The sequence below is a fragment of the Leiobunum rupestre genome, chromosome 9 (assembly GCF_980474605.1).
Source record: "Leiobunum rupestre chromosome 9, qqLeiRupe1.1.hap1, whole genome shotgun sequence".
In the NCBI taxonomy this organism is placed as follows: Eukaryota; Metazoa; Arthropoda; class Arachnida; order Opiliones; family Sclerosomatidae; genus Leiobunum; species Leiobunum rupestre.
The window spans coordinates 12,939,300-12,963,260 of NC_143392.1; the positions used below are offsets into that span (position 1 = coordinate 12,939,300).

The 23,961-nt window shown below is 36.1% G+C and overlaps 2 protein-coding genes across 2 annotated transcripts; one reads left to right on the plus strand and one right to left on the minus strand.

The window, feature by feature from the left end:
• Positions 1-7,630: 7,630 nt before the first annotated feature.
• On the plus strand, positions 7,631-9,689 carry pch2 (pachytene checkpoint 2 protein). Its single transcript, XM_090159509.1, has 7 exons — positions 7,631-7,767; positions 7,956-8,118; positions 8,196-8,378; positions 8,442-8,669; positions 8,735-9,082; positions 9,153-9,338; positions 9,586-9,689. The coding sequence occupies exons 1-7, from the start codon at positions 7,631-7,633 to the stop codon at positions 9,673-9,675; spliced, it is 1,335 nt and encodes a 444-aa protein (XP_090015635.1). The 3' UTR covers positions 9,676-9,689.
• Positions 9,655-23,882, minus strand: LOC149926590 (uncharacterized). The gene is made up of 43 exons (XM_090157720.1): positions 23,735-23,882; positions 23,286-23,386; positions 22,938-23,105; positions 22,715-22,864; positions 20,662-22,569; positions 20,454-20,492; positions 20,273-20,392; positions 19,910-20,206; positions 19,758-19,805; positions 19,644-19,688; positions 19,537-19,575; positions 19,429-19,467; positions 18,909-19,367; positions 18,778-18,804; positions 18,644-18,715; positions 18,192-18,236; positions 18,082-18,120; positions 17,873-18,010; positions 15,890-17,809; positions 14,651-15,613; positions 14,548-14,589; positions 14,351-14,491; positions 13,986-14,285; positions 13,873-13,926; positions 13,755-13,799; positions 13,656-13,691; positions 13,429-13,599; positions 13,269-13,366; positions 12,960-13,200; positions 12,860-12,892; positions 12,765-12,809; positions 12,252-12,284; positions 12,114-12,179; positions 11,850-12,050; positions 11,668-11,787; positions 11,315-11,608; positions 11,213-11,251; positions 10,890-11,147; positions 10,703-10,832; positions 10,302-10,642; positions 10,192-10,230; positions 9,983-10,126; positions 9,655-9,929 (listed from the first exon to the last, which is right to left on the minus strand). Exons 1-43 carry the CDS (start codon positions 23,806-23,808, stop codon positions 9,772-9,774), a joined length of 9,720 nt encoding a protein of 3,239 aa, XP_090013846.1. The 5' UTR covers positions 23,809-23,882; the 3' UTR covers positions 9,655-9,771.
• Positions 23,883-23,961: the final 79 nt, after the last annotated feature.

Genomic DNA, 23,961 nt, shown 5'->3' on the forward strand with positions numbered 1-23,961 from the left:
ACTGGACCCCCTTCTGAGCTTGTATCCGAGCGTCGGATTCCGAGCATTGACGTGCATGCCCGCTGGGGTATTTCCCGAAATTCCCTCAAGCCCCTTTCTTTTCTTTCAATTGTGCATTAAACTTTCTCTCCATTTCCGCTCCCTTCGCCTCCCGAATCTATCTGTTTATGGTCTACTATCTTTTTGAGTAAACGAATTGATTTTTAAAGATTTTTCCCCCCGAAAAACTTTACTTGGCAATAAAAACATAAAGAAATTTCAAATATGTGGCCTCTTAAATATAAATATGTGGCCCTTTTAATATAAATATGTGGCCCCTCTCAGAAATGCAGGGGGGCTAAAGCCCACTTCAGCCCACCCTTAGCGCCGCTACTGATCTAACCGCCGTTACTCCGCTAAGCCGGTGGAATATATCATATAAGGCTACGTTACTTATCTTCAGAAGATCACACACAAGCCACAAAGTTAGTTCTCTGTCTTATGAAGCCCGTCTATTATAAAACTGGTTGAGATACGCGTTAATTAAATCTCTTTGATAAAAAAATAGGAGCATATATACAAGGGGCACGTTCAGCCTTACCTACACGTCTACTTGTTTACTAAAATAATGGCCGTCGGTTTATCACACGTAGAGCTAATTATACGACGGCATAATTGGCATTTGAGATTCGATGACGTCAAATATGACATCAAATTTGACGTCAAATATTACGTAGGGTACGAATGACGCAATATCTGTGAAACAAACCGTTAGTGAAGAAATAGAGCTAGTGGCATACTTATGAGTAATTATGTTACATATGCTCCTGGTCCGCGCCAGCCTTGGAAATAAGGTTTTATTTTAAACTGGTCCTTATTTGGGGGGTCACTGGTCACCGTGTCCAGTTTATTAATTCGAAATAATAGGAGATGACCTATTAATTTAAGGTTTATATCAATTTTGATTTCCCTATTCATTGGATTTCTATGTACAGCGACTCCGCTTACTACCGCCGCGGCCGCACGTCGAGGTTTTATGTAGAGTCCCTTCGCTCGTTAACCCCCTCTGGGAGGCTATTCTCTAATTTATCTCGATCTCACTCTCGATGTCGATCTCGAAGGCGATCACTTCGATCGAGAAGCCATTTCTCGATAAACGCTATTCTATACTTCATCGAAATCGACTTCGAAGTGATACATCTCGACTCTCGACAAGCGAGTAGACCACGTGGGTTCTACATATTTCCGGTTGTAATCGCGCATAGGCTCTCTATTTTCCGACCAATAAGCATACACCATCACAAAAACAGCTGATTACAAACGCACATGTTTTATAGTTTAAAGAAAGGATATTTATTTTCATTGTAATACTGCACGTAACTGCAATATATATTTTAAGTCCAAAGGATTTATTGTTTGGTAAAAAGTTTTGGTGTAAAGAATTGGTCGTGTTTTTTTAGTGAAATTTCTTTTATTAGCTTAGAATTATCTTCTATAAAGAAATAAATTAATCGCTGAACTAATTTTTTCAATGTCGGAGAGACAAAGTCGTGTTTCAGTTTCCCAGCAAGAGGCAATAGTGGAATTTTTGTCTCATCATGAACAATTCAAGCCGAGCTATAGCAAGCGACATTGCTTTTTTCCCTAAGAAAGTAAGAAAGACGGTTTGGGTAGTGGACTAGTGGTAGCTTTTTGGCAACACGGGAGAAGGGTGGGGGGAGGGAGTTAAAAAGAACTACCAGCTCGATGATTGGTTGAAACCTCTGTCGAAAGCGATCTCGTAAGCTTCGGACACGACGAGATCGACTTCGAGAAGTCCATCGAATTCGAGTAGCATTTTTCGACAAATATTTTATAGAATAGCGTTTTTCGACATCTCGTGAGAGCGATTCGAGATCGAGAGAGATCTCGATCGAGAACTGCTTACAGAATAGGGCTCCATGCCTCAAACCCTCAATCCTCTAGTCTCGCTTTCCCTGGAGTACAGTAGGCTACCTGGCTACGCGGTAACGGACCGGGGACTCTGGAGTTACGGGGCCTAGAGAAAGAGAGATAATACGGTAAATTACAAGGGTCTTCTAGGCTATGGTAGTAGTCTTAGGTGAGATTGTTCTATATTGTACTGATTTTCAGACATTGTTGTTCTTAAAAATGATTCGAGTCTATTAAGTGTACTAAAACTACGCTCTGAAATAGTATTAGCAACAGGTATGCATAATACAATTTGGAAATATTTTACGAGATCTGGGAATGCCTGCTCGTATGTCAATAAATATTTATAGCAATCGGAAACATTTTGCAAATTTTGAGGTTTAAGATATTCATTGGTTTCAAGCTGCGTTTGCAAACTTTCTGTGTTTATGTTTTCACCGCTTTTGGTACTAAATAACATTTTAGCAACGTTGACCTGATTTTTCAGAGACTCCATTTCAAAATTAAATCTTTTTTAGTTTTGACAAAACGCAGTAATTTTTTCAACGTTCAAAAACTCGCTCGAATTTGGGTCTGATGCGCAAAGTTCTTCATAAATAGAACAATTTTCTAACAATCTTTTTTTCATTTCTAATACGAATCTATCTAAAATTTCAAAATAAGTTGCTTTAAGTTGGTCGCCAATAGTTTTGAACTCCGTTTCCCGACTACTTTGACGGAACTATTCTTTTCTGGTACTGGAATTGAGGCTGAGAGAGCTAATTGTTTCGCAACATCCCAAATTTGATCGAATCTTTCAGAATTTCGGTCTGTTTCTAACTTTTTTATTGTGGCACCGCAAATTGCTACGGCTTGAGTTATAACTACTTTTGGATTTTGCAAATATTCAGACAACACATTTGTTACGCCTAAAATCTCATCTAATGCTACGACCATTAATAAAATGCTGAAATTTTGAAGCTGGGAATGGTACCCTCTACTCTACATTCGGCTGCTTCCTCAGATTTGCCACTTTCAATTAAGTTTTCTAAAGCTAAAACTACAGCATTATATCTAGTTCTAAAAAAATGTATACATTTTTTTTACTGGACCATCTAGTGTCACAACTCTGGGGTAATTTTAATATTACATCGTATTCAAGCTCTTTTTGGGCCTCTTGAAAATACTCACTTCGAAGTGACGAATTACTTTGAAATGTATAAATCTCAAATGCCAACTATGCCGTCGTATAATTAGCTCTACGTGTGATAAACCGACGGCCATTATTTTAGTAAACAAGTAGACGTGTAGGTAAGGCTGAACGTGCCCCTTGTATATATGCTCCTATTTTTTTATCAAAGAGATTTAATTAACGCGTATCTCAACCAGTTTTATAATAGACGGGCTTCATAAGACACAGAACTAACTTTGTGGCTTGTGTGTGATCTTCTGAAGATAAGTAACGTAGCCTTATATGATATATTCCACCGGCTTAGCGGAGTAACGGCGGTTAGATCAGTAGCGGCGCTAAGGGTGGGCTGAAGTGGGATTTAGACCCCCTGCATTTCTGAGAGGGGCCACATATTTATATTAAAAGGGCCACATATTTATATTTAAAATGCCACATATTTGAAATTTCTTTATGTTTTTATTGCCAAGTAAAGTTTTTCGGGGGGAAAAATCTTTAAAAATCAATTCGTTTACTCAAAAAGATAGTAGACCATAAACAGATAGATTCGGGAGAGAAAGTTTAATGAACAATTGAAAGAAAAGAAAGGGGCTTGAGGGAATTTCGGGAAATACCCCAGCGGGCATGCACGTCAATGCTCGGAATCCGACGCTCGGATACAAGCTCAGAAGGGGTCCAGTAAACGCGACGATAGCCACAACAATAAAACGACCTTGCTCTTCTCGCTTCCTGGAAAATTCTGCGGTTTTTCGATTTCACCACTTTTGCGAAATATGGTCAATGCCAGGCTCGACCGCTAAGCTGCTTTTTTTTTAAACATTTCTTTCCATTTCGTCTTGAGCTCCAGAACGAGTCAGGCCTATTTTGAAAGTCTTCCTCGAATTTTACGTCTTTAGTCTTTCTGTTCTATTATTTTGGCAAGAGCGGACTTCTACCTCCTCGAGGTTTAAAGAAGCCCTAATGCCCTTGTTTAAAATATAAACACTTAGCTAATTGACTAGTTGATAGTTTAATTTTATTTCAAATTATTTCAACAGCCTTTTAAAGGCTAATTAACTATTAATAATTAATTTTTCCAAACAGCCTTTTTCAAGGCTAGCTAACTATTAGTAGATATATATTTTGAAAGTCTTTCTCGAATTATAAGTAGTTTAGTTTTTTCTGTTTTAATATTTTAGCAAGAGCATACTTCTACCTCCTCGACGTTTAAAGAAGCCCTAATGCGCTTGTTTAAAATATAAACACTTAGCTAAATGACTAGTTGATAGTTTGATTTTATTTCAAATTATTTCAACAGCCTTTTAAAGGCTAATTAACTATTAATAGTTAATTTTTCCAAAAAGCATTTTTCAGGGCTAGCTAACTATTAGTAGATATATATTTTCCAAACCGCCTTTGTCAAGGCAAATTACTATTATTAGTTATTTTTCTAATATCTTAGAAACTTATAGTTTTATTATTTACTAAGATAAATATTCCTCGAGAATTAGAAGGATTTTAGAGATACATTTTAGATAATTATATCCGGTAAATTTAACTATTTAAGTATTGACAAATTAAAAAAAATTGTAGAAATGAGTGGGAGAAAATTTCCGTCCGGAAGCCAAAGTCGCAAAAAGCGAAAAGCCAGTCAAGAATTTTTAAATTCTCAAAAAGGGGCTCTAAATAAGTACTTCAAAACATCAATTCCAGTCTTAGAACAAACTCAATTAAATGCAATTGCGAACAAACTTGACTTACCAACCACTACTGAATCTTTAAAACATCAACTTTCCCACAACGAAAACAAATCGTTAGAATCCGAACCAAAACAAAATAGTACTGACAATAAAATAAGCTATTGAAGGACGCTATAGGGGTTCATGTTGAAAGTAATCTTTCAACTAATAAATCGAACGATGTTATAAATAAACATTCTATGTTGCAAACGAGTCAAAATGTTTTCGATAAAGTTGTAGAAGGCATTGAAGAATCAGTTATTGATAATATCTTAATAGGAGCTCCTAGTGAAAGTGAATCAAACAATTCAAATGACATTGCACTTTCATTTGTCGCTTCCAGGAATTCCCGAGAACTCCATGAGAATAGCAGTATCGTGCACCATTTAACTCCTGCTCTATCTGATTTAAATGCAACTCAAATTATTCCTGACATTAGTATCGACATGGATTCTCCACTCGCTCAACGAAGGCTCTTATCATTTCCCCAAACGATTATTAGGGGTCAAAAACAAAGTTTCAATAGTATTTATTATGTAAAATATCCCTTTTTGGAATATTCTGTAGAAAATGACATGGTATACTGTTTTTGCTGCCGTCATTTTCCAAGCAGTGGTAAAAAAACATATTTCACAACTGGTTTTAAAAATTGGAAAAATATGAATGAGAAATTTCACGAACATTTTACTTCCGAGAAATCGACCCACCAATTAGCGGAAACGAAGTACATACATTTTTTACAGTCTAAGAAACGAGGAGCTATAACTTCACAGATAAATAAGCAACACCGTTTAGATACTATTCGAAACAGAGAAGTTTTATCCGCCCATGTGCAAATTGTTTTAACATGCGCTCAACAGAATATCGCATTAAGAGGGCATCGAGAGAACGACGATCAGCAAAATCGTGGAAATTTCATTGAAATCCTAGAATTGTTAAAGCGCATTTCACCTGACTTAAAGAAAAAAGTAGATAGCATGCCCAATGTAGCAAAATATACCCACGGATCAATACAAAACGAGCTTATTAACACTAGTGGTGCTCTTGTTCAAAGAATGATTATTCAGGATATTAATGATTCGGGTGGTTTTTACGCAATAATTGCTGACGAAACTAGGGACAAAGGCGGTGTAGAACAACTAAGTGTTTGTGTTCGATTTACCACCACTAAGGGAGAGGTTCTTGAAAGGTTTTTGTCTTTTGTTGATTTACATAAATTTGACGCTGAATCTTTATCTTCCGCGATTATTAATATTCTTTTATCAAATGGGTTAAAAATATCAAACTGTGTAGCGCAAACATATGACGGAGCGAGTGTAATGAGTGGAAGTAAGTCGGGAGTGAACATTAGGATTAAGGATGCTGTGGGTGGGATGTGTCCATATGTGCACTGTTACGCCCATCGCCTAAATTTAGTTATGGTGGATACCTGTAAGAATGTACCAATAATTCGTGAAACACTTGGTTTGTTACAGGCAATTTATACATTTCAAAGTAATTCGTCACTTCGAAGTGAGTATTTTCAAGAGGCCCAAAAAGAGCTTGAATACGATGTAATATTAAAATTACCCCAGAGTTGTGACACTAGATGGTCCAGTAAAAAAAATGTATACATTTTTTTAGAACTAGATATAATGCTGTAGTTTTAGCTTTAGAAAACTTAATTGAAAGTGGCAAATCTGAGGAAGCAGCCGAATGTAGAGTAGAGGGTACCATTCCCAGCTTCAAAATTTCAGCATTTTATTAATGGTCGTAGCATTAGATGAGATTTTAGGCGTAACAAATGTGTTGTCTGAATATTTGCAAAATCCAAAAGTAGTTATAACTCAAGCCGTAGCAATTTGCGGTGCCACAATAAAAAAGTTAGAAACAGACCGAAATTCTGAAAGATTCGATCAAATTTGGGATGTTGCGAAACAATTAGCTCTCTCAGCCTCAATTCCAGTACCAGAAAAGAATAGTTCCGTCAAAGTAGTCGGGAAACGGAGTTCAAAACTATTGGCGACCAACTTAAAGCAACTTATTTTGAAATTTTAGATAGATTCGTATTAGAAATGAAAAAAAGATTGTTAGAAAATTGTTCTATTTATGAAGAACTTTGCGCATCAGACCCAAATTCGAGCGAGTTTTTGAACGTTGAAAAAATTACTGCGTTTTGTCAAAACTAAAAAAGATTTAATTTTGAAATGGAGTCTCTGAAAAATCAGGTCAACGTTGCTAAAATGTTATTTAGTACCAAAAGCGGTGAAAACATAAACACAGAAAGTTTGCAAACGCAGCTTGAAACCAATGAATATCTTAAACCTCAAAATTTGCAAAATGTTTCCGATTGCTATAAATATTTATTGACATACGAGCAGGCATTCCCAGATCTCGTAAAATATTTCCAAATTGTATTATGCATACCTGTTGCTAATACTATTTCAGAGCGTAGTTTTAGTACACTTAATAGACTCGAATCATTTTTAAGAACAACAATGTCTGAAAATCGATTAACAAATTTAGCCTTGCTCTCTATAAATAGAGATTTATCTAATAGGTTAAGAGACAATCCTTTGTTGGTTGTTGACGAGTTTAGTAAAAAAAAAGAGAAGAGTTTAGTGAAAAAAAGAGAAGAGTGCAATTTATACTTTGAGTTAAATTTTCAAATTTTTAAATATGTAGAAGCTATAAGAGACATATTGGAGGGCAATCCACAGCTGCCACCAAATTATAAGGGGTAACTAAAATGGTAAGGGCCACAAAATTCTTAGGGGCCACAAAATATTTAGCCCACCCGTGAAAAAACCTTAGCGCCGCTACTGCCTGCTATCCTCCTTGGTTTCACCAAAAAATGGCGGAGAATTCGAACAGTCACGATTTATTGTCTTCCCAAAAATTAATGTTTGAAAACGTTGAAAACGATTTAAGAAACGCGAGATTGAACTTTGAACCAGATATTCATGTTGAAATATTACAGAATTCAAAAAGGTATGTATTTATTTAATAAATTAGACGCGTTGTTATTGATAAAATAATTCTTTGTGGTATGTGGCGCGCACAGTTGTCAAAATTTAAGCCTTTTGCGTTCGAAAATTGGCGCGTTTTTTTCCCCTCAAGACAAGGGCTTAAATTAAGTATATTAGTGTTATTAAATATGTATAATTTTTATGTTTTAGCACTCTTCAGCCGAAAAATATTGAATATATTGTTCAAGGATTTCTAGTTGCTAACAACATATTAGCATCAGATTCTATAATAAATGAGTTTGAAGATGCAGAGTTGAAAAAACATGTTACAAATGTTGCTATTTGTGTTGATAATGGCCATCATGATTTTATGGTAATTATCTCCTTAATATTGTTATTCCGGCTGTTAAAGGTAGTTTATAAAACTAATATCAATTTGTATTTTTTAAGCAAAAATATTTCTTTGGCGGAGGTTGTCATATAAATTACCACGTATACCGACTTAATAATGATGGAGTTGGAGTGGAACAGTTAGAAGAAGATATTCCAGCGGCTAATCATTGGTTGCTTCCTTCTAAAGATTTTCACGGCTTGTGGGAAAACTTAATTTATAATAACAATGTTAAATCCCAGGTAAAGAATTTAGTTGCTCATGATTAAGCCCGTATATTCAATACTATAGTATCTCATTTATAGCTTTTAAATTTTGTTTCAACCACACTGCTATTCTCTGATAACTGCGTAGACAGTAATGTGGTGTTATGGAATAGAGTGGTTTTGCTACATGGTCCACCTGGAACAGGCAAGACTTCCCTTTGTCGTGCATTGAGCCAGAAGATTACCATTAGATTTGGCCATAGATATCGTTATGGACAATTAATTGAAATAAACAGTCATAGTTTATTTTCAAGATGGTTTTCAGAGGTAATACTTAATCTTAATACCTTATGTGTTTAGTATTTATACTTAACGTAATATTTCACATTTAGAGTGGAAAGTTGGTTTTGAAAATGTTTCAAAAAATACAAGACCTTATTGATGATCCAGAAGCTTTAATTTTTGTGTTAATCGATGAAGTTGAAAGCTTGGCTCATACACGAAAAGCTTCGCTTGGTGGCACAGAACCTTCAGATGCAATACGGGTTGTTAATGCCTTGCTTACTCAAATAGATGCGATTCGGCGATACCCAAATGTGATACTTTTGACTACCTCCAATATCACTGAGGCTATAGATTTGGCTTTCGTTGATCGGGCTGATATTAAACAATATATTGGTCCTCCAAACTGTGCTGCTATATACGAGATATATTTGTCCTGCATAAATGAACTTCAACGTGTAAGTAAACCTCAGTTTTAACAAAAAAAAACTGATTTAAATATTATTTTAAACATATTCTAATTATCAGACTAGCATAATCTTTCCCGCACAAACACTTCTTCCATGGAAACAGATGTCATTCACGAATAATAGTGGTGACAACTCAATTTTGTCCTATAGCAACAAACTTTTGGAGATTGCTACTAAAAGTGATGGTCTAAGTGGACGAACTCTACGCAAACTTCCATTTTTGGCCCATGCATTGTTTATTCAGGTAAAAATGAACTTATACTCGCATGCATAATTTGGTTTTTCTATGGATATTTAGTTTTAAGAATGCTTATTTGGGCTCTTCTTAGTTCTGACGGTGAGTATAGAGTTTATGATTAAAATATAAGTTTTATATTTCAATATTACATTTATAAGTAAACCCTCTCAACACATTCTTCTAAAATATCCTTTTGAACTTGTATGCTTTAGTGTCTATCATACAAAAAGTTTTTGTTTCAATTTTTCGTTAGTCATCAAAATGTTCTTTGGATCAGTTTCTCGGGGCTCTTTCACAAGCTGTTCTTAAACAGTTCAAAGATAGAGAGGAATTAAATTTATAGTGGTTTTTCTCATTTGTGTGATTTATTAAAAAAGTTCAATTTTATTTTGCAACTTATTATTTTGGTTTTTGAATTAGGGTTATATCATATACTAATCTATACGGTCGTTGGGCATTGAGCCAATCTTTCCTTTATCTCATCTTCATTGTTTCTAACATCAATTATACCCACTGTCGAGGAAATCATGATTTCATAGAGTCCATCTGCCTTTTTGCCCCAATGGTCTCTCATGGTAGCTATTATTACTTCATTTCCTGAAATAAGTTTCAATTAGTGAACTTATAATTTTCATCCCAGGGGAACTTACCAATTTTTAGTTGTCTACAACCACAACTAGGATCCATAGTGAATACAATTTCTTTATCAATGGGGAAATAATTTGCATCGCCTAAATACGTTTCGACTATGTTGGCTTTTCCACAATTTGTTATGGGTGTTTTGCCCCAATATCCTATATTTTGAAAAAATATAATTTAGGATATTTTTATTTGAAATTTGTATCTGGGCAAAATTAACCTCCATCAGATGGTATACTTGCTACTTTTACTTTGAATACTGTTGGTAGAGTTTTTTTTAAATCAGTTTCATAAATACATACACTTCAATGTCTTAATATGTAATCTTACTATAATCAACTTTGCATGTGTCATCTAACACACTGACTTTAGAAATTTTTGAACTGCATATAGGACAATCTCCTGATGGAGCTGAGCATTCCTCGGGTATATTAGGAGTTGTTGTTGTCTCCAGTGAAGGTTGTATAACTCCTTCACTTGAGTATAGATTTTCTTGAACTTCATTTGGTTTTGAAGTTGTTTCTGGGTTTAATACAGGATTATTAGTTACTGGCATGTAAGGGATTTTGTCTTGTTCCACAGGCACTTCATATTTTTCGTTTGGTGGAGTAACAGTTGTGGCATTGTTTAATGTGGGATAATTTTCTTGAATAAGTGGAAATTCGTTTTCCCTAAAATAATTGGAAATAATCAAGTAGTTACTACTAGATGACTGTGTAAGTGCACTTTACTTCAGATAATTTCCATCTATGTTAGTTGGTTTTTTGATTAAGAACTCATCTTGGTTACTTGTTATAGGTGGATTTTGATTAGAATTATAAAAAATTGGACCTCGTTCGTTTTCAATATGACTAACAGAACCTAAAGATTGAGTTTATAACATGAAACAGTAATATGTACACTATAAAACAATTTTACCAGATTCACACTGATTTTTTTGTTTCCAAATTAAAGAAGCTGCCGTATAAGAATGCTTCAAAATAGCCACTTCCTCATCCAATACTATACCCGTCACAAATGCATTGGTGGTATCCCATTTAGTAATCGGGGTTAGTAAGATCAGATGTTGACCTGGAACTAATACTCCACAACAGTTGTCCATTGCTGTTATTTGAAATTGAGATGGAATATGCAAAGAGCCCGTGTACTTTTCCATTAATTGGACTTCTCCACATTCTAATCAGTTCACATTTTAAGTATCTGCGTAACTTACTCATATTCTATTGTATGACTATAAATACCAGTAATTGTAGGTGGTTTCATAACCTTTACTTTCACGGCTGTTATTAATTAGAAAATTTCAGTTAACAATAATTAACATGGAATTACTTTATAACTCTTACCATCTACATAATGACAAATGTTAGGTAACAATGATTCATCCAAACATTGATAACAACTTAGGGGTTTTGTCAATGAGCAACTTGGTATTTGATTGAGTAAGGGGCGAGGGAAACTTGGATGTGGGTGAGGATGGAATTGGTTGTAGTTATCCAAAGTTTGATGATGGTGAGAATTTGGGCAGACAGGAAGATCCGTTTTACCCCGAGGCAGACTTACAATATGAAAGTCATCTGTTAGTTGGGTATTCTTTTCCAAAGGTGTTTTTCGCGAGAAAATAAGTGCAGAACCAATAGCTATAATTATAGTGATTAGTATTTTATACATGTATTTTGTTAAAATGTGTGAATCTTACGATATTCAAGATATTGGCATGAACAAAAACTGCCACTATAAAAGTTCACGATTTTATCTAATGTTTCTCTGTTCTTCAAATTATCTATCACTTGAATTTTGCCCAAAAAGCACTGCTCTCCTATAATTCAAAGTATTATTAAATACCACATTATTTTATCAGTTTATAAATATCACAAGTACTATGACTGTGTTGTACGCAGTCTTGAGGTCTTATACAATGATTTTCTTTCCTAACCAAACCTTCAGGGCACTTGCAACCTTTATGGCAAGATCTTTGATAACAATGAATGTTGTAATGACTGTCACATGTAGGTTCGCATCCTGGAGCAGGGGCACATTCTGAATAAATAAACCCAGAAGGGCAAGTACTTCCAGCTTGGTCTGTTAAAAAACACTGATTAGGATAATGTTTTTATTTATAATGAATTTTAAAATTATGCATACATGAATTTCTCTTGTGACGATGATTGTGCTCAAAACCATGTCTGCCAATGGGATGTTGATAAGCTCCTGAATATCAAAATTTTTAACATAACAAAATTGAACGATATATGTTCATTGTGATATAAATTCAATAAATACCATGTATTTTTAGTTTGGTGTATTGGGGTGAAGCTGTAAAAATTATTACATTTGAATTTTCACACAAGCAGAAATTATGTTTTGTTTCTTGAGAAAACAAAAAAATGGTGCTAATGTGAAACCGCCCTTGACTATGTCAATTAGGAAAAATTATTACCAAACTGATTTTCAGAGCTATTGCGCAATCTAGGTTTAGTTCTCAGCACATAGTGTCTAAATATACCTGAGGCGAAAAATACTACTACCAAGGATGATAACACGCTACTCAGTTCAGTCAGGAACCAATAGGAAGTGTCTTACTAATTGTTATTATGTTACATATGGTGTAATCAGAGAAATGTTTTTCAGGGGGGATTTTTTGCAATTTTGAGCAGGGCTAAAAGTCATAATGATTGGACCCTTTAAAATCAAGTTGTAAATTCTATATACCAATAAATGAAAAGAAATTTTAAAATAAAATTGTGCTTTTATCATCCTAATATTTGTGTTGTAACGAAATTTCATAACACTTACATGAAATGGATATCAGGGGTGAACGTAACGGACTATAGTAACCACCTAAAAAATGCAATCTTAAATTTGGAAGACCCATTATTAAGTAAGCGTACCTTGCGTGTCTTCAAGTAACTTGAAAGTATAAACTAGTAATAACAAACCTAATTTAATACTTTAAAAAATTAGTTTCCCCTAAATTAAATTTATAACTACCATAATCAGCTTGGCAATATTCATATTCCAAGTCTTTTGTAAAATGTGGTAAACAATGGGCGCATGATCCATTGGTATATCCCAAACAATCTGTTAAAGGTGCCGCCTTAGGTAAAATCGCTGAGGGGGAAGGCTCCCTTTCAACTGGGTTGTGGGAAATAAATTGTTCCTTCGGCGGAATATACTCTCCTGTTTCTCTTTGAAAGTCTGGCCGACATCTTGGCAATGTCAAAGTACCAACCTTAAGATACAAATGAAATTGCATTATTCATTTGAGTGCTGGTAACTACAATCAAGCATTCAAATTACAGGCAGTGGTAAAGTCACAAATCCATTCCCTAGTTGAATCAAATTATACGAAGGGTCCAATATTGGTTTCTGAGACAATATAAGATAGTATCCAGGATCTGTTTTATTTAAGAGATTTCTTCTTACTTGTCTTAATTGTAAAAATGGATAAAATTCTTACCAGCTTTGAGAAATGAGCAGTCACATTTACTGGGGATATAGGTATGAATGTCTTTGTTGTAAGTGGTGGGTGCTTTATTATAACTAACATCGTATAAAATTCTCAAAGTATCTCGGTAACATTTGTGATATTCCAAATCTCCTTTATCAGTGGCAAATGGTGGAATTGGCACTAAATATAATTTTTATAAATAATTTTTTATATATTTATTATAAAATGTTGTTTACCATTTATAGAAGCGTACACATTCTGTGTAGGTTCATCTATAGTAAGACAATAAACATTGTTGTTATATTAATCAAATTATTTTTAAGGGGAGTACTTACATTGTACTGAGTAGACATTGTCACGTGGTGTTTTGAAGACCAAACCTAGAAATTATGGTTTTTGTCATTCTATTTGATTCAAAATAGCATTTTCTATTAAATTCATCAAATAACTAACCTGATACCTGGGAGTCTGATAAAGTGTAGTCCAATCCTAAAGCTACAACAGCCGCTAAAATTGGGAAACATTTTTCAAAAAAACAACATTTAAATATGTAAAATATTGCAAACCATATTGAGATGAACAGTATAGGTCTTCATAAGCCAATGGTGTTTGAGCTAGACACTTCGGGCATTCATTTCTCTGGGGGCATTCGTAAAAATCTGATTTCTTCCCATCTGCTGTTAAATATCTAGGTATGGGTTGTGGTTGTTGCGGTATACAATTATTTAAAACCACGTTAATTTCCAAACCAAGAGATGGGTTGTATCTTATTAAATGAACGTCTTGTGATAAATTAACGCCTATTATTTCCCCAACTTGTGATTTCACCAAATTTGGTGCATTGGCAATAATGAAATGATATGATTCTGAAATTGATAAAATATTATTCTGCTATATATAGCTTAGCTGATTTCAGAATATTATATTTTACTTGGTTTTAGAAATTCGTTGTAACAACTATGTAGATTGGTAAAATATAAATTTTTGGCAAAGTTTCTTATGAAACCTTTGTGAGCTCTTGTGACTTTCGCAGTCCCACACTGATGGGACAAGACATTATAGTTTTCCTTTTCTAAAATTTGTATTCTTCTTAATTATGGGTATTGTATTCATATTGGAACAAATTACCTTCTAAGACATCACTAACTTTTGATATCTCGAGTAACAATACTAAAAATAAATTAGATGGTATGTATTTATCCATAACCATTCGTATTTGGTATGTCCTTACTGTAGTCAAAGGAGCAAAGTTTACTCTTTAAATCGTAACTCAAAGATTGGTAAAGTTTGGCACAACTTGAGGGTTTACCAAAGGGACAATTTAGACCTTGATGTTGGGCTTGTGGGTAATTTGAAGTATAGTGTGGGGTGACATAATCAGGCTGCCTGGGCACTAATTGTGGTTTTGGTTGCTGAAATTCTTCGAGTCTTGGCTCATGATATATAACTGGTGTATGTTGGGGTTGCACAATCGATATTGGCTGGGGATATACCACTGGCTTTGATTGAAGGGATGATACTGGGATCGTTTCTGGATATATTCTGGGCTGCGGATGTAATTCAGGCCTAACATGGGGATATTCTACTGGCCTGGGTTGAGGATAGGCTACTGATCTGGGTTGAGGATAGGCTACTGGCCTGGGTTGGGGATAGGCTACTGGCCTGGGTTGAGGATAGGCTACTGGTCTGGGTTGGGGATAGGCTACTGGCCTAGGTTGAGGATAGGCTACTGGTCTGGGTTGGGGATAGGCTACTGGCCTGGGTTGAGGATATGCTACTGGTCTGGGTTGAGGATAAGCTACTGGCTTGGGTTGGGGATAGGCTACTGGCTTTGGTTGGGGATAGGCTACTGGCCTGGGTTGGGGATAGGCTACTGGCCTGGGTTGGGGATAGGCTACTGGCCTGGGTTGGGGATATGCTTCTGGCCTGGGTTGGGGATACGCTTCTGGCCTGGGTTGGGGATACGCTACTGGCCTGGGTTGAGGATATGCTTCTGGCCTGGGTTGGGGATACGCTACTGGCCTGGGTTGGGGATACGCTACTGGCCTGGGTTGATGATACGCTACTGGATATCTTGATGTTGGTGTACTATAGTTTAAAGTATGATAGTTTTCGCTGGGATCTATTGAAGTTGATTCTATGTAAGAAATGCTTTTTTGATTGTATCCAACTTTCGATGAACTTGGATAGTTTCCTAAAAAATGTGATATTTTGCTATTAATAAGAATAATTTGTGCTATTGTATCGAAATGGGACCTTTCCAGTATGGAAATGTGGATGATTATAGAAATAAACAACAAAGACTTACGAGATAATTAATTGTTTTATTTTAAGTGTCAAATATCTGGTATACTAACAATAAAATTTTATTTTTTTGGCATGTTTATAACAAACAATTTTTAACTAAGTTCCTATAAACCATACCGGTACGTGGCCCATTTCGAGCATTCTTTATTTTATTTAAATGTACCTGGTTCGTAGCCATGAATTTCTCTTTTGTATTTTAATCCATGTGTTTGCTTTGGGTATGTCTCTTCTTTTTCTATATGATAACCTGCTTGAGGGTACAGAACAGGTTGAGGAGCGGGGTACAGAACTGGTTGAGGAGCTGGGTACCGAACTGGTTGAGGAGCTGGGTACAGAACTGGTTGAGGAGCTGGGTACAGAACTGGTTGAGGAGCTGGGTACAAAACTGGCTTCGGTTTAGGTGGAGGATAGTAAACAGGCTGGGGTTTAGAGTAATAAACTGGTTGTGGTCTTGGATAATAAACTGGCTGTGGTTTGGAATAAACTGGCTGTGGCTTTGGATAATAAACTGGAGGTGGCTTTGGATAATAAACTGGCTCCGGTTTTGGATAAACTGGAGGTGGCTTTGGATAATAAACTGGCTCCGGTTTTGGATAAACTGGAGGTGGCTTTGGATAATAAACTGGCTCCGGTTTTGGATAAACTGGAGGTGGGTTTGGATAATAAACTGGAGGTGGGTTTGGATAATAAACTGGCTCCGGTTTTGGATAAACTGGAGGTGGGTTTGGATAATAAACTGGCTCCGGTTTCGAATAAACTGGAGGTGGCTTTGGATAATAAACTGGCGCCGGTTTTGAATAAACTGGAGGTGGCTTTGAATAATAAACTGGCTGTGGTTTCGAATAATGAACTGGCTGTGGTTTTGAATAATAAACGGGCTGTGGTTTCGAATAATAATCTGGCTGGGGTTTCGAATAATAATCTGGCTGGGGTTTCGAATAATAATCTGGCTGGGGTTTCGAGTAATAATCTGGCTGGGGTTTCGAATAATAAGCTGGCTGTGGCTTGTAAGGCAAGTAAGGTTGAGGTGGCGGAGAGTAGACTGCAGGTTGAGGTGCTGAATAATAAACAGGTTTTGGAGCTGGGTAATTAACTGGCTTGGGGGCATAGTAAACTGGTTTTGGAGGAGTGTACAAAATTGGACTTGGAAGTGTGTAGTTAAGTAATGGTTGTACTGGTGGATAATAAACTGGTTTAGTTGGTGCATGATAAACAGGTTCAGGAGCCGTGTAATTGTAAAGGGGTATTTCGTAAGGCGCTGAAATTCTTCCAGTTTTGGTAGAATAGCCCACTTTATATGGCTCTGGCTGAGAGTAATTGTATGATGCCGGGAGGCTGTAATTTAATGGGGCATATTCATCTACATGTCCATACCCTGCTGGAGGTGGTGGTAAATATTGAGGACTATACAGTGGTTCATATACAGGGGGAGCTGCTGGTCCATATATGGGTTTAGGCGGTCCATAGTGGTAAGGTTGTGGATTGCTTATTGTGTAGTTAATTGATGGAAGTGAGACTTCGTAGGGTTGGTTATTTGGTTTTGCTGTATAAGAAGCAGGCTTAGGATATACTATTGGGCCTCCGTAGGTAATTGGAGCACTGTATGGTGCTGGAACAGAGTAATTAACAGGCGGCTCATAACTGGAAGAGTAGTTCACAGGAGGGGCATAACCATAAGAGTAGTTGGCTGCTGGTTGGTATGGAGAAGAGTAGTTGGGTTGTGGTTCATATGGTGCTGTTGTGTTATATTGGTAATCAGTTCCATCATTATGCTGGTGAGAATGATCTTCATGGTAGTGATCATGTATCTTTCGTACTTCCCTTTTACGAAGCTCATGCCGGTACTGTCCATGTTGTTTATAATCTGGCTGGTATATTGGGGTGCCTTGCTGACCTGCATATGCTTGAGGTGCCTGTTGTGATACATGGTGGAAGTGACTGTGACTCTTCTTGCATGATGGTAAAGATGTTTTCCCATGTCGCAAAGGAATTAGGTAAACATCATTGGCCCATACATAATCGGTTCCATTGTGGCTAGATTGCAAAGGCAAGTTTGGACTCACAAGCAAAGCATAGCCAATTGCTAAAAATGGTTAAATAGTAAGTGAGCCTTTATTGCTTTGTCCAGATTGTCTCTCTAACTCACGATATTCCAAATATGGACAGCTACACCCTTTTCTGATTACATATGTAATGGGTCCATGTATTGGAGCAAATTCTCTAAAGGGGGTAACATCCTGTTCAACGTACAGAGTGCCCCGTCGACACTGGCCCTCGTATGTACCTAAATTGTGATGAAACGGACGAATGAGCATCTATTAAGAAATATATTATATTAGGAAAAAATTTAAAAACCTCTTTTGGTTCTCATCAGGTCGCCGGCCTGTTGCACAGCTGTTAGAAAGCAGGAATTAGTTTTTCTTTATTAAATACTGATTATATAATATATAAAGGTGATAAATTACTAGAGGTGTCCACTTTTACTAGTCTAGAAGCCTCATGGGGGTCATCTATGAGGATTAGAATTATAATTAATTATCTATACTTTCACACTTTTGGGGTGAGTAGTTTTTTTGGAAAATAAATGAAGAAATAGGATAATTTCTGTTGAAATTATAGGAAAATATAACTTAAATTAATCACATACAGCTGAAGGCAATTTTATTCAATAATTATCTGAGCGAGCATGTCTTCCTACTACAGATATTTTGACCTTAGCCTGAAGATGCAATAACTAACGTATACTTATTATAATGTCAATATTGAAATCAATTATTGGGAATGCTAGAATTATGAAAATCTCCCTAAAATAGAGGAAAAGGTTAGAGGAGGGCCATAAAAATATAGTAAAATGTTATAATTTATATAAGAGTTGTGGTCATCCTTAACGCGTTTCCCTATATGTGACATAACCTACCTCGAACTATGATCTTAGGATAGTATTTAAATTCATCCTTGGCATCATCACCCGCTACTCCGTAAAACTGACCTGCATATAATTGAAAGTAGTGTAATGATATAGCGTTCACTATAAATATACAAATATTATACCATTTCCTTGCACATAAACTACTCCCGCTGTGGTTGGTTGTACATAAACACAAATGATAAAAATTAGACTTTTGCTAAAACTATATACACTTCATAAAGGGATATTAATCCTGTTTTACACTAATACTTACCAAATTTGGCACTGCAAAAGAATTCATCAATTTTGGAGGTAAGGGAATGAAGGCAATTTGGGCAAGAATTTCCCAAAGAAGCTGGACAAGGAACTCCTGTATCTGGGACTGATGGTAGATTGTTCAATGGTAATGGTGGTGGAGCGATTGCAACTTTATATTCTTGAGGTTGTTCCACTCTTGGTGTGTTTTCGCAGTTGGGTATTTTTGCTGGGCCATAGGGCAAACTGTATATTGCTATTTGGCTATTAAGTTGAATTTCATGATTTTCCAGAGGTGGAATTATGTCATCTGATAGTAGTAGGCCATAACCAGGACCTCGTTCCAGGACTGGACAACTGCAAACATTTGGAGCATGCAGGGTATAATCTATGGGAGTTGACTTTGTTGCGCTTGCTGGATCTACGTCAAAGAGTCCTTTTACGTGGTAATGGGCACATGCTGAAGTGGGCTCAATTTCTGTATAGAATTTAAATTTTAATATCTTTCACCCTTTGGTTGAATTATTACACAATATTACCTTGTTGGTAATTTAATTTTTCATTCTTTTGATCAGAAACTTGACCCAAATAAGTAAAAAGTAAAAATTACAATAGTCATTTTTATCCTAAAGTAAATTCTTCATTACCTATAATATTGAAGTTTTGAATTCCATAGTCGCTGGGATCTGTAAAAGGAGTGTTATTTATTTTATTTAATTTTTTACCAAAAAACTTATTGATTTTAAATTTTTACTTTCTAGCGTTACTTTTGGTCTCTCATATTTTTCTCCAATGCTGTCTATGGAAATTAATAAATTATTTATTGTTTTTTTTTAATCGGTCAAATAGAGTAGTTAATATTAATTACCATCCTTTCCGGGATTCTGTAAGTCCAATCCATAGGCAAAAATTATTGCTAAGTAATAAAAAGTATATATAGTAAATTGCTTGAGATAAAAAACAGGAGAAAGTAATACACTGGTTTTCAAGGAGATTTATGATGCTAAGATTAAAAATTACCAAATTTAGCATTGCAAAATCTTTCTTTGGATAACTCTGAAAACTCTTGATAACATTGGGCACAAGTTAAGTCACTGCTTGGGCAATCTGCATAGGTTGCATGGGCCACCGCTGAATCATGGATTTGGGTAATAGGGTGGTACTCTTCTTTGCAAGATGGTAATGCTTTGTTGATAGCTACCAAATTATGGAAGGCGTATCGCAAAACTTTAACCTTGGCCATGTTTACCTCCACGTAGATACCGTTATCCTCAGTTAAAGCAGTCTTGTGTAGCATCAAAATGGCTGGTCCCGCAACTAGTAAAAATAGATAATTATATGTATATTTTTTTTTAAATGGCTGTTGATATTTTCTAGCCATACAATTTTGCAAAAATCCACATTGGCACTGATCATTGCTACCAAAGTATAAGATGGGTGGTATGTATCTTGACTCTCCCACCAAGACTTTAAATACTTCCATTACGTGGCAATGATTGTCCCCTATTTTATATTTTTAAAAAGAGTAAACCTATGGTAAAATTAAAATAATTTCTGAACTTACGTGTTGTTTGATGATTCGACTGTAAATCCACAGACAACACTGAAATTCATTACAGTAGGGGTTTTTATAAGTGCTTATAAAGTAATCGTTTTCATCCCTTTAAAATTCAAGCTCAAAAATTTGGTTTTTGATTTAAACATAATCTTACAATACAAATTTCAAAAGGATTATGATTTACATAAATAACTCGATGAAGTAATAAAAATACCATAGTCATGGGAGCAGATTTTCTGGTCTCCAATATCCTCGAGTTTGTCGTAACATGAAGGACAATGCAGGGTAGGTGCCCCACACATTCTTTCCGACACTGCGTAGGGTAAAGAATGCGTTAGAAGAGTTGGAGACCGGGGTATTGTTGTTGGAATATAATTTTCAGCCACAAATGGAGCTGGAAAGTATGTTCCGCCTCTCGGATAAGTCGTATTCACATTGTACGCTTGAGGTTGATTTTGGGATATGGGTTGGATGGGTGTTTGATAAGGGTACCAAGGAACTGGGTATGGCTGTGCTGGGTGGTACACTGAGGGTGGTTGTTGATATTTGGGTTCGTGATGATTTACTGGGTAAACAGGATGAGGAGAAGTGTACTGGGCTGGTTGAGGATAAGTAGGAACTGGCTGTCCCACCCGAGTATAACTTGTGGTTATAGGTACATGATTCTGTACGGGTGGCCTTGGTATAGAGTAGGGGGCTGGTTGGTAAACAGGAGGGCTCTCTCTATAAATCGGAGTGGTGTAGTTTATAGGTACTTTGTAATGAACTGTTGGATTCGAAATAGAATAGGGGGGAGGATGGTAAACAGGAGGGGTTTCTCTATAGGGAGCAGTATAATTTGGAGTGATATAGTTTATAGGTGGCCTTGGTATAGAGTAGGGAGCAGTTTGATAAACTGGGGGATGTTCTCTATAAATTGGAGAGTTGTAGTTTAAAGGTACTTTGTAATGTACTGTTCGATTCGAAAGAGAGTAGGGGGAAGGTTGGTAAACAGGAGTAGTTTCTCTATAGGGAGCAGTATAATTTGGATTGGTATAGTTTATAGGTACATAATACTGTATGGGTGGCCTTGGAATAGAGTAGGGGGCAGGTTGGTAAACATGAGGGTTCTCTCTATAAGTTGGAGTGGTGTAGTTTATAGGTACATGATACTGTACAGGTGATCTTGGGATAGAGTAGGGGGCAGGTTGGTAACCATGAGGGTTCTCTCTATAAGTTGGAGTGGTGTAGTTCATAGGTACATGGTACTGTACAGGTGACCTTGGGATAGAGTAGGGGGCAGGTTGGTAAACATGAGGGTTCTCTCTATAAGTTGGAGAGTAGTTTAAAGGTACTTTGTAATGTGCTATTGGATTCGAAACAGAGTAGGGGGCAGGTTGATAAACAGGAGGGGCTTCTCTATAGGGAGCAGTATAATTTGGAGTGGTGTAGTTTAAAGGTACTTTGTAGTGTGCTATTGGATTTGAAACAGAGTAGAGGGCAGGTTGGTAAACAGAAGGGGCTTCTCTATAGGGAGCAGTATAATTTGGAGTGGTGTAGTTTAAAGGTACTTTGTAGTGTGCTATTGGATTCGAAACAGAGTAGGGGGCAGGTTGGTAAAAAGGAGGGGCTTCTCTATAGGGAGCACTATAATTCGGAGTGGTATACTTTATAGGTACATGATACTGTACGGTTGGCTTTGGAATAGAGTAGGGGGCCGGTTGGTAAACAGGAGCCGTATAATTTGGTGTGGTATAATTTATAGGTACATTGTACTGTACAGTTGGACCATAACTTACTGGTCTCCTTATTTGATAAGTGGTTGGTGGTCTGTAACTATTAGTTAAGGGACTTGTGTAATTGTAAAATGGATATGTTGGGGTCTCTGGCCATGAATACTGTTTGGGTGGTAATCTAATAGGCTGGGGATAGGACACAGGGGGGCCATAAGTTAATGGGGATGGTCGAATATGGGGTCTCGTGTGTGGTGGTTGGTAAGGATAGGGTGACACCGGTTGGGGAAGGTGATATGATTGAGGTGGGAGGTTGGGATATATCAATTCTTCAGAGTTCTTTTTGGTACTTTTTAAACTTTGGTAGTCATTCTGCATTAAATCTATGTCATCATTCCGATTGGTTTCTTCTGTAAAGAAAGTTAATTTGTCAAGGTCAGGGTCAGACTATGTAAAATTCCAAAGGGGGTAAGAATTTATGACAAAGCTACGCCCAAGGGAAAGTTAACAAGGGGCAACCCACCCCTCTGGTCTACACCACTACTTTGTTCTAACCTGAGGTTATGGAACATTTTTCGATCGCATCCTTAATTTTCCTTTCATTGACTTGACTATAAGGCAAAATCATCACTGCTTCATCCAATGATAAACCTTTCTCCAAATTCCATTTCAATCCATCTGTTATCACAAATACTTGACCAGATTCTGTAGCAGAAATAGTATAATCCTGGTAATATTTATTTTTATATATTTAACTCTTTTTCAAGTATTGCCCTACGTTTTGAGAAAAGGTCTTGACATTCTCTGGTAGCTCCTTCTGATAATGAAAATTTCAGAGATTTTTGGTAAATCGTTTCTGCAATATCCATGTACTTTTTGGTCACTCGCAGCAGTCCGCATTGCTTTAAGTCAGTATTTGATGGTTTTAATAAAAGTACTTTAACCACTGAAACAATACAAAAATTAATTAATTCCAAATCAGATACTTAATTATTTTTATCAAGGTTAAAGTGGTATCATAGTCCAGAAGCACTTTTTTGCTGACTTAAGTAGTCTTCTCTGTGGTTAATTTTTTTTTGCTGATTCTGTAATCTTAACGCTTAGAGAAAGTCGATACATCTCTTACCATTTTTGGTTTCGCAAATTCTGCTAAATATGGATGGGTTGAAGTCGGTAAAGCATTCAGGACTACTCTTAGCTACGAAAGGACACTCCTGCTCTTCTAGTCTTTAATTAGATTGAAATAATTAAAACTACTATTGTACAATAATATGAATTTTTGACCATTTATGAGTGCTAACTTGCTAAGTTTCTATATACTTTGACTTGTAATTTTACATATTGCTGGCCCATAAAGCACTGTCGTTTTACCTTTTTTTCTTCTTAACTTAATTTCACATAAATTTGAGATTTTACCCAACCTATCCCCCTATATAGATTTTATCACCTCTTTATAATCAGATTTGATAAGTTTATTAGCCATACTATAATAGGATTTATAATATAACATTATTTTCCAATTAAAAAAATTTATTGCAATTATTAACTAATTAAACACGCAAAATTATTACTTACATAATTTGTTCAGCAAAAATAATCCTAGGAATAACAGATGTGCATAAAATGAACCCTATAAAATACAGATCCATGGTGATATTCACCACAAAATGTATTGGTTCTCCTATAGATCGCTCTTAAATGCAGGCAGTTGCTATGAGTTTGATGTTTTCTTAAAAACTAGTACATTAGAAGAGCAACTGATCTAGCGCTTATACTGATGTAACTTTTACTAAAAAGTGAAA

Coding starts and splice junctions, on each gene's coding strand:
- LOC149926590 (XM_090157720.1), bottom strand. CDS start 23,808: ATGGATCTGTATTTTATAGGGTTCATTTTATGCACATCTGTTATTCCT. Junction 19,806..19,909: donor ATTTTGCAATGCTAAATTTG/GTAATTTTTAAT, acceptor TTTATTACTTAG/CAATAATTTTTGCCTATGGA. Junction 11,148..11,212: donor GAAACCACCTACAATTACTG/GTATTTATAGTC, acceptor TGAACTGATTAG/AATGTGGAGAAGTCCAATTA.
- pch2 (XM_090159509.1), top strand. CDS start 7,631: ATGGCGGAGAATTCGAACAGTCACGATTTATTGTCTTCCCAAAAATTA. Junction 7,768..7,955: donor ATATTACAGAATTCAAAAAG/GTATGTATTTAT, acceptor TTTATGTTTTAG/CACTCTTCAGCCGAAAAATA. Junction 9,083..9,152: donor GCATAAATGAACTTCAACGT/GTAAGTAAACCT, acceptor TCTAATTATCAG/ACTAGCATAATCTTTCCCGC.